General features: G+C 40.8%; 1 protein-coding gene across 7 annotated transcripts in view; it reads right to left on the bottom strand.

Annotated features, from left to right (window-relative positions):
* LOC136878689 (DNA repair protein XRCC4) overlaps positions 1-10498 on the bottom strand; it is a 113735-nt gene extending 103237 nt beyond the window's left edge. Inside the window, exon 1 of one of the 7 annotated variants that reach the window (XM_068228923.1) lies at positions 10318-10498. Coding sequence is in view for 5 of the 7 variants with exons in the window: in XM_067152106.2 (XP_067008207.2) it covers positions 9762-9890 (129 nt within the window). In the remaining 2 variants the exon portion in view is untranslated. The other 6 variants (XM_068228916.1, XM_067152132.2, XM_067152106.2 and 3 more) reach the window with 6 other exon arrangements.
* Between the last annotated feature and the right edge of the window lie 615 nt (positions 10499-11113).

The raw sequence follows: 11113 nt of genomic DNA on the forward strand, positions 1-11113 counted from the left end.
GCCCCAGCATTTGCCTGACGTGAAAATGGGAAACCACAGAAAACCATCTTCAGGGCTGCCGACAGGGCACCCACTATCTCCCGGATGCAAGCTCATAACTGTGCGCCCCTAACCGCACGGCCAACTCGCCCGGTAGAAAATTCAGTACAGGATCAAATCAAATACCTATTATGATTACGTTTATCAGCAGTGTATTTCTTCAGGTGAAAGATCCAGGCAGTACGGAGGATGCTGAAATGTTTCCCAACAAAATCGCTGAAGCATAGCCTTTGCCAGAATGGACGTACGGGGGCACGCATTTTCATGCAACAGGACGACTCCGTCCGACAGTTTCCAGAGCATTTTGACTTTATGGCACGTCGCAGTTTCTGCAAAGCATCCTCATAGCGCTGTGCACTGACTGTAGTTCCACGCTCAAGGAAGTCGATAACCAGAGGGCGCCTGCAGTCAAAGAAGAAGGTCGTCATGACTTTACTGGATCTTGTGTGAACAGCTTTGGATTTCTTTGGCGGGGGAGAATTGCAATGTTTCCATTGTTGGCTTTGCCGTTTGCTCTCAGGCTCGAAATGGTGGCACCACATTTCATCCCCTGTGCCGATACAGGACAGAAAGGCATACTCTTCCTTGTGGTACCACTGGAGATGAATCAGACATGACACCATTCTGCCAACCTTTTGTCCCTCTGTCAGTCGATTCGGACCCCCTGTGCGAAAATTTTGCGGAAATGCAAGTGATCTTTGATAATGGCATGCATGGAGCCATGGCTAATGCCGAACTGACCACGAATTTCTTCCTCCACGATTTATCAGTTTTCCCGGGTAAGACCATCAATGTGCCCTATCACATCAGCAGTAATGGCTCGACGGACCTGTCCTGGACACGCATCGTCTTGCAGTGATGTGCACCCTTCTCGGAACCTCCTATGCCACTTGTGCACACTCGTCATGGACATGCAGTGTTCGCCATTCAATGCACACATGCGACGATGAGTTTCGCGTACTTCAGCATCCTAAGCCACCAGAAAACAAACCACACTCCTATGCTCTTCTTTGCTTGCCTCCATTTCTACAGCTGGACGAACACACTAGATCAGTCTGCGCACCAACAAAGACATAACCCAACAACTGCGTGCACCTGTGAGTTATCACTATGCAGTTCTACCACAGCGATGGCAGTATCGATACATAACAACAGTATTGCCACCTTTTGTGTGGAATGAGTGTAATGGCGGGTGTTCTGTTTTAATTTGACTGCCTCTTATAGTACAATATGTGAAGTATTTGATCACTGTCTGCATGAAGGAGAGACACCAAATGAATGGAAAGTTGGTATAGTAACCCCTGTGTACGAAGGAAAGCGTGATAAACAAAAAGCCGATATTTATTGATCGGTCACCTTGACGTGTGAAATCATTGTTGGGAAATCGTTTCTGATTATTATATTAAAGATGTGTGCGAAATTACTAATGGGTTTGACAGAAGCCAGTTTGGGTTTAGGAAACATTATACCATTGAGGCTCAATTTGTAGAATTCCAGTAAGATACACAGTGTTTTCCCCGGAAATTTTCGGCAGCTGAATGGCAGGAATGAGTAGCCAGGCGGGGTAAACAACGTAAAAAGTAAATATGATAAAATTTAAATGAATTCGCCTCTGGGCATTAACAATATTATCAGGCAGGTAAACATTAACTGTATAATCAAACTATTTTAATATTATCACCAGGGTTAGGGTTTTTAGGTACGCATCATTTTTGTTAGGGTAAATTAAAGCTGTTTGGAAATATATCACAGTGTGATTGTTTCTAGTAGCAAAAAGAGGCATTTTTCATGCACCTTTTTTCCCTTTTTGGGGACCTTTATCCCTTTTCCCCCAACCATGCCCATAATCCCCTTTCCTCCTTTTCTTTTAAGTTTAATTCAAATTTATTCTATAAGATTTCTAATCCATAAAAAGTATTTAACTTTCAATTAACGTCTCCTCAGCTTGCTGTGTACATGTGAATATTAAGTCTACCTCTTTCAGTAAATACCGCGCAGGAGGTGAAAGCACACCAGCAACAATAGAAAATAATTGTGTGTTCGACAAAACCTCTTTCTATCGCTTTACCACTATAATGTAGCCCACAAAAATGCAAGCAATTGACAATGAGTGATTCTATCCCACCAGAATCAGTAGCCTGTTGTTCGTGAATATGAGTTTGTTACTGTGAGACACGTCATCTGTTCTCATGGAGGTGGAGGCTGGTGACGCAGGGATGTCAGCAACCGCATAGTTTTGAGAATTGAGACTGGGTTCTGCTCGAAGCTACTAGAAATCGTTGAGACTGCAGTTCCAGCATGAATGAGAACATTCTGGTAATTATCGTGGTGTTATAAGAGAGTGTGGACAGCAAGTGAGCGAGTGAGTGTAAGAGTGAGTTGTGTGGTAGTCGCATTGAGTTAGCAAGTGAACTGGTGTTAACACTTTGTTACATTACTAAACAAGTGTACTACTAAATTTTACCATGCCAAAGGTGTCCAGTGCCCGATTTATTGCTCTGGCTCAGGAATTCAAACAAGATTTCATAGACACTGATGGAACTGTTATGCGATGTAGTATTTGTGATTCAAGAATTTTGTTAGATGAAAAACACCAGCGAGATCGTATCAAACAACACATTTCCAGCTTGAAGCATCAAATGAATAAGACTCTTCAAGCAATTAATCATGGCAACCTCTATTACGAAATGCGTTTCAACAGAGTTCTTCAAAAAGCCAAAATTTGAAGGAATTGAACATTGATTTGCGTGCAGCTATTACACAAGCAGCAATTCCACTCAATAAGGTGATAAGATGTGAATTATGTCGACGATATAGTTGTAATGAAACAAACCTGTATCAGCAGCTCAGATAATGCTGGAGGATATTAGCAACGGAGCAAGAAAACTGGGCATAACAAGTGCATCTATACATACAGTAGTAAAGTACAACTGACACTAAATGGTGAACCTTTTCAACAAGTGGAGGCTTCAAGAACCTGGGTTTCCCAATCTCAGGTTCAAAGGAATGCAGCACGATTTTTTCTGGGTGATTTTGACATAAGAGTAGTATTACAAAAATGCTGCAAATTTTGGGCTCAGAAGACTTGGGAGTAAGGAGACAAGCTGCTTGACTAAGTGGTATGTTCTGAGCAGTCAGTGGAGAGAGCATGGAATGACATTAGTAGATGAATAAGCTTGAATGGACATTTTAAAAATAGGAAAGATCATAATATGAAGATAAAGAGGACAAACAGAGGCAAATATTCATTTATAGAAAGAGGAATTAGGGAATGGAATAATTTATCAAACGAAATGTTCAATAAATTACACATTCTTTGAAATCATTTAAGAAAGACAAGGTAAACAACTGATATGGAATCTGGTACCCGGGCAAGAGTTCTAAATGCAGATCAATGATGATGGATTGATTAGTAAAACTGGTTCACTGTTCATGAAATACACGTTACAGATCCTACATGGCGGCAGCTCTGACAACCTTGCAATACACCGAACAGGCTTGCCAATGTCCGAGCATTATACACAGCTACTGAATAACATACAAGATGAAAAATAGGTTACAGCTGCAAAATGCACTTTTGTTTCCTGCTATGCGGACAGCACGCACTTTGACCTAAGAAAGCCTCTCAAAGGGAGTGCGGCTCCAAAGGAGCCACTGTTTCCATGACAGAGATTGGCCTGGGCAGTTAAACGTAAATTAATGATCAATGACCTAATTTTATTAGTGCAGGGTATACAAAGTGCGGCTGCGATTTTAAACTGGTGGTGTTCTTTTCACTGAATGTGGCAACTCTGTGGCCATGCATCATGCGAGCTCTATCGAAGGGCAATTGCTTCGTGTCAGCAGCTCGCGAGTGCCCAATAGAAACAAATATAATGGTTATATTTTACAGTTTCAGGCTGTTTTTTCTATAATTATAAGTAAGAATATGTTTTTTGGATGGGATGGTGGGTACCTGGCATGCATTGAGGATGGTGCTCTCCTCTCTGCCACTTAAGGTAGCATACAAGATTATTTTTCTACGATTCCAACATCCAAACCAAATACCTAAGTTCAAACTTCAGCCTCAAGTAGAAACCTTAAGTAATATTAATGGCTGGATTGACAGTGCCCAGGGCAGCATTTACTAGCTTAAAGTGGTGTTTGTGGAAAAGAAAAACCTGAAGACCAAAATGGCGGTTTATAATTGTGCAGATTAATCAGATTCTTCTGTACGGTTTTGAAACCTGTAGACTGTTAGCAGACTTGCTACAGTTGAAGGTTTTTCAAATGTGATATTTATGTAGAATTCTTGGCATCTTGCTTTTAGACCTTAGTAGAACTCACATATTAGTAAGCCATGTTCTAAGCAACTGGTCATCAAGGATAAAATTAGCGAGCCACCACTCTGTAGGTTTGGACACATCTGCAGGATGCAGAAAACTCTACTTCCATTCTCTGGTTAGAAAAATATATGCAGTGCTCCAAAGAAAACGTGGGTCACCAAAGTAGAAGCAGAGGTCAAGCATACAAAGTCAACAATGGAACAGCTTATGAGAGCAGCCCAAAACAGACTGAACTGAAAGAGACCATCACAGAACAGCGGGGCTGCCCTACCAGCTTAGGTCACGATTTCCTGATGGTTCTAGAGTGAATGACTAGACTGACCGATAAAATATCCCAAGAAACGGTTGTCTGTTACGTCCAACCTTTACCTCTTTCTCTATGGGTTCTTTAATGACTGAATGCCCCTCCTGACATCAACCTCATCAGAGGAGTTAACTAGATGAAATATATGACCGTGATATATGACAGTAGGACGGAAGAGGGTGAAAATAGGTACTGACACATAGCCTACTCCTGTCAAATAGCACCAAGGAGTCTGTGCAAGGATTAACGTCCTCATCTGATGGACAAATCACCATCAAAAGCATCATATGCCCTCACTCCAGATGTACCGGTACACTGCAAACAGGTTTGGAATTGAATCCAACCTTTTGGCACACAATGTAGTAATTAGAAACTGTATACCAACACTTTTCTTACCCTGCCGGCCAACATTCTGATGGTGAAATTGTTTTTGACCAATGGGACTCAAACTGGCTGACCACAGTGTCAGATCATATTGGGTTGTAAGGGAGTTACAAAGTTCCCACTTATACAAGTTTCTTCAATGTACTGTATTTAGACCTACACTGATCAGTACATGTTTCGTCCTAGAACATTGGACATCATCAGCTAAAACTTGAATAAGATTTAAAAACTAAAAACAACAGGTATCATAGAGCAAAATGTTTAGCTAAAACAATGTTGAGGCTAAAATGACAAGTTCATGTCAGTTGAAAATATCTTCTGAAGGTCATATGATGCGGCGTTGACTTAAGTTCTTCTTAAAGTGAACCAGATTTGTTGTGGACATTAAAATGCAGCCTTTAATATTTGAGGATGTAAATATTAAGTCTTGGCTTATGTTATGTGGGACATTTCTGTGAACTCATAATAAAGCCGGACTAGTGAAAGTTAAGGTGTAGGAAAGAATATATCTTTAACAAACGAAAAGTGCTATGAGTGTGTGTTGAGGACAAAGGAAACTAAAAAGGGGGATGGAATGAAAAATGAAATAACTTAGGCCCACATCCTTGCCGGCCTAAAGTCAAATTGCCCACGTCCTGCTGTTAAAAGCCTGCTGCAACTGACTGTGAGCTTTGCGGTAGTGATACAGGGGTTGACAGGGAAGAGAGGAGTGTGTTAGCGGGAAGAATTGGAGTGGTCTTTGACGGGAGGGTAGAGGAAGGGGTAAGAAATGGGAATGAGATGTAATGAACTGATTGGTATTTGGGCGAATCTTACTATTCGTGGAATGATTAAAAACTTATTAATTATAGAATCTATAGAATATTAACATCCTTGGACAAATCAATCCGATAGGCTGCGGGGTTCAGTCTTTGGTCTATACTGATAAACATATTCTCATATATATTCAAAAGGAAACCTTTCCAGGTTGTGAGAAGAATAAAAGGTCTTTTTCTACTGAGGAAAATTGACTTGACGCCTTAACATTCACGACCACCAGGCGGGCTTAAGAAGACAATAGAATATATACGTAGTATATTTAGTGATAAAGCATACCAAAGTAGGGAGAACATGAGGAAGTTCTTCACTCAGTAGCCATAAATTATCAATAATGTTGTTATGTTTTTACATCCCACTAACTACTTTGATGGTTTTGGAGATGCCGAGATGCTGGAATTTTGTCCAGAGTTCTTTTAACCTGCAAACTTATTTGATTATTGTTTGCATGAAGCAGCTATACCAAATGAATGGAGAGTTACTATAGTAGCCCCTGTGTATAAAGAAAAGGGTGATAGAAATAAAGCTGAAAATTACAGGCCAGTCAGTTTGACGGGAAAGCATTCTTTCTTATTATATTAAACGTATTTGCAAAGTTAATAACTGGTTCGATAGAGGGCAGTTGCGGTTTAGCAAAGGTTATTCCATTTAAGCTCAACTTGTAGGATTCCAGTAAGATATAGCAGATATGTTGGATTCAGGAGGTCAAATGAACTGTGTAGCGGTTGACCTGTCTTATGCATTTGATAGGGTGGATCATGGGAGACTACTGTGGCAAAAATGAGGGCAAATGGACTAGACAAAAGAGTGACTGAATGGGTGGCTATATTTCTAGAAAATAGAACTCGGAGAATTAGAGTAGGCGAAGCCTTATCTGATCTTGTAATAATTAAGAGGGAAATTCCTCAAAGCAGTATTATTGGACCTTTATGTTTTCTTATACATATACATGAAATGAAATGTCGTATTGCTTTTAGTGCCGGGATATCCCAGAACGGGTTCGGCTTGCCAGTTGCAGGTCTTTCTATTTGACTCCCGTAGGCGACCTGTGCGTCATGATGAGGATGAAATGATGATGAAGACAATACATACACTCAGCCCCCATGCCATTCGAATCAACCAATTAAGGTTAAAATCCCCGACCTGGCCGGGAATCGAACCCGGAACCCTCTGAACCGAAGGCCAGTACGCTGACCGTTCAGCCAACAAGTCGGACTACATATAAATGATATGAGTAAAGAAGTGAAATCAGAGATAAGGCTTTTTGTGGATGATTCTGTATAGAGTAATAAATAAGTTACAAGATTGTGAGCAACTGCAAAATGACCTTGATAATGTTGTGAGATGGACCCTTCCTCTTTAGTTACTGCGTTGATGGTTAAAAGTGCCTTATGGGGATCATTGTAAGTACCTAGGTGTTAACATAAGGAAAGATCCTCATTGGGGTAATCACATAAATGGAATTGTAAATAAGGGGTACAGATCTCTGCAGATGGTTATGAGGGTATTTATGGGTTGATAATTACTCCAGTCTGGTTGATAAAATTTTCACAGCATAACGACTGTCATTTGTTTACACGCTCACGACCTTCTCAGAAAGGATGTTGTCAAGCGGTGCTCAGTGCTGCCAACCTCTGTACTTAGTTAGGTTAGGACCTGGACAAGACCATTGGTCTGGGGTGGTTCTTGCTGTGTGGACCCCAGGATAGGATCTGGACAAGACCTGTGATATAGGGACAAGCAAAGGGGGTCTGGGGGCATAAGCCCTCAGGTTAGAAGCTGCAAAGTGGCTCTAGGCCTCTAGTTTTGTGTGGAAACAACATTCGTCTGGACTGGTTCTTGCCGTGCGGACGTTAGGATAGGACCTGGACAAGACCCCTGGTCTGGAGTGGCTCTTGCCGTGCAGACGTTAGGATAGGATCTGAGCAAGACCTGTGATATAGGGGCAAGCAAAGGGGGTCTGGGGACATAAGCCCCCAGATTATAAGCTGCGAAGCGGCCCTAGGCCTGTTACATTTCCTTGCACTTTTATTATGCTGGGGTTGGCAACAGATTATGATTAACATTATTGAGGGGAATGAGATCACGTGCCACTTTACACTGGCCAATAGGAATGCGAGTAGCTACTTCAGAAATTAAAATGGCATGAAATACTCTTCATTAGATGATAAAAGTAAATATACTTCTTGGGGCGGGATGGTGGGTTCCTGGACATCGCAATGAACACATCTCTCCCCTGAGACACACTCCTAGTAAGATTTCATTAATTTCCACTTACTTATGACATTAGAAATATGTTGTCAACCGGGCTGGAGTAATACCAGCGGTTGTAGTAAGGATGTTAAGGAGAGGGCATAAGTCTCCGATGAAACCCCAATTACAGTATGGTTCCAGTGTATGGGACCCTCACCAGGATTACTTGATTCAAGAACTGGAAAAAATCCAAAGAAAGGCAGCTCAATTTGTTCTGGGTAATTACTGACAAAAGAGTAACATTAAAAAAATGTTGCAAAGTATGGGTTGGGAAGATTTGAGAGATGCTTGCTTGCTATTTTAAGGGGCCTAACAGACTTGAAAGAAAGGAGATGAGCTGCTCTACTGAGCTGTCAGTGGAGAGATGGCGTGGAATGACATTAGTAGATGAAGTAGTTTGTGTGGTGTCTTTAAAAGTAGGAAAGATCATAATATGAAGATAAAGTTGGAATTCAAGAGGACAAATTAGGGCATACATTTGTTTATAGGAAGGGGGGTTAGGGATAGGAATAACTTACCAATGGAGATGTTCAATAAATTTCCAATTTGCAATCATTTAAGAAAAGACAGGGAAAACAACAGATAAGGAATCTGCCACCCACCTGGGCAACTGCCCTAAATGCAGATCAGTAGTGATTGTCTGATCGATTGATTAAATCTACCGACATGAGGCTGACGTATTTGAGCACCTTCAAATACCATCGGACTGAACCAGGATCGAACCAGCCATCGTGAATTATCAAGACAGAAGCAATTAAAATACAAGCAGCACTGTTGGTGGAAGAGAATGCAGAAATGAGCAACACAAACTGCTCAATAGCCAGTCAACCTACAAGTCAATTTCAAGAAAGACAGGCTAAGTGGTAAGCACATGACAACAAATTCTCCAGAATGTTCCTCTGTTCTATTAGGCCTAGATGTTAAATTTGTATTAATAGGTGTCTAGTTCATTTTCACCATAACTTGTTGACGTATTCATTAATGGATATTAAAGAAGCAAACAGGCCTACGTGTACACATGTGCAAGCAATGTTAACCTATTGATTTATGCATTTATTATCTTTAGTAGGCCTACGTAAAATGCTGTCTCCAAACTCAGGATTTTCTTGCGGGTGTCGTAGGAAATAGCCATGATCTTGAGTGATTTAACTGTAGCATGGCCTGAATTTGAAATTGGAAACAAACAAACGCCATTTGAACTTATCTTAATTTGTACACCGGGTACAGAAGCGCCACCGTATTTATGATCAATGGAAATCTTGTATTCAATGGTACGATGCCATCGATTAAAACTTGCCCAGTTACAGGTTAGGGTAGATTTCACATCAGGTAAACGTCAAAAGGTTGAAACTTGATTAATTCCCGACTTGGAAACTCTTCTTGTCCTCGATGAGTGACGCAGTAGTAACACCCTATTTAAACAGCAATCAATACAATTTAATTTGCTTTTGTTGAATCCACCTACTCCAAAAGTATCTAAAAACTGCATTTGATGGATGGCCACGCATTCTAAAGTCAGGAATTGTCCAGCCCGGTAGTAAAAACATAACAACGCAACTGTTCTTTATTTCTTTGTCTGAATACACTGTAGGCAGGAGCAGAATGTCACAGGGAAGACTTTAGCTTCAACTCCACCTTACCTTGCCCGACCAGACTGATCCATTTTCCAGTAACGAAACCGTAAAACTTTCGTCTTGCCATTCGATCCGAACATAATAAAATCCATTTTCTCCTTCTATTGGAAGTTTGCTAAAAGTTATTCTACTCATATTAACTTGTTTAACACTAAAGAATATAGACTAAAATAAATAGAGCGCCGCAAGTACCACGATCAAAGAATTTAACTCGGAATGTCGGAAATTGCCTGTTCTTCTACTACTTTGAACATTTTTTGAACTTAGCAAAGCTCTTTCTCAAAGAGAATATGAATAATAATGTTTTAATTGTTATAATGTTTTAATTAATCACCATCAAAAGTCTGATGGATATTTACTAACGTAAGCAAATACATACACTCATACATTCACTAGAGCTCAATACTCTGTGGAAAGAGAAACTCATGGTTGGAAGTGTGCGAATTACGAATGTGCAGTTAATATGATTTCCCACCCGCATTCTTAACTTAAAATACGTAACTACCCTCTCTCAAGCAAGGATATTCACTTGTAACGAATGCCAAATATATTTTATTGTTACCTATAGGTAGAGCCTTGCGCGGATATACGAAATAATAACCGTACCCACATCCGCGAATGGTTATCCGCGGATATTGTAAATATTGAACTACAGTGTATTGCACCCAAGGTATTGAAACTGATAGATATGTTAACATAATACAATAGCCCTGATATCTGGCACCAGAACCCCTACAGTCACAGGTTTATGAGGGATTTTCTCTTGCGACAACTACCGACGTATTGACCTTTGTTCCTTCCTTCCATTAATTGCGGGCAGGAGCCAGGTAAGCTCGGGCCAGATTTACGGCTTTATGATCTCAAGGCTCTTTATACATCACCATTCTCCCAGTCGTCTAATCACCAGGAAAAATAAGAGTATAGGTACCTGAGTGAAAATCAATAAACGTCATTATTTAGAAATTATCAGTAAAATTATCCGCACTGCTATACAATTTGTATCCCCCAAGACACTAACTTCGCGGATATCCGCGGATAGTTTTACACAAGGCCTCGCAATCCAAATCCAGAATTGCATTGCCTCAACTTTATGGTCAACTGATCATCAGAGTTTAGATCGCTAGAATCACTTGGTTTCACACGGACAAGTGTGCCTCTATGTGGGTGCCTTTATGATCTCAAGGCTTTTTATACACTGACTGACAGTGACAATGCAACACCAAGGAGGAGTGGTTCGAAAGGGATGAAAGTTGGGGAAAAAACAGAGACGGCACGGACGAATAATTGATGTTTATTTCAAACCGATATGCAGGTTACACAATGCGCACGGCATCGACTCAGTAGGATGTAGGACCACC

The sequence above is a fragment of the Anabrus simplex genome, chromosome 1 (assembly GCF_040414725.1).
Source record: "Anabrus simplex isolate iqAnaSimp1 chromosome 1, ASM4041472v1, whole genome shotgun sequence".
Classification (NCBI taxonomy): domain Eukaryota; kingdom Metazoa; phylum Arthropoda; class Insecta; order Orthoptera; family Tettigoniidae; genus Anabrus; species Anabrus simplex.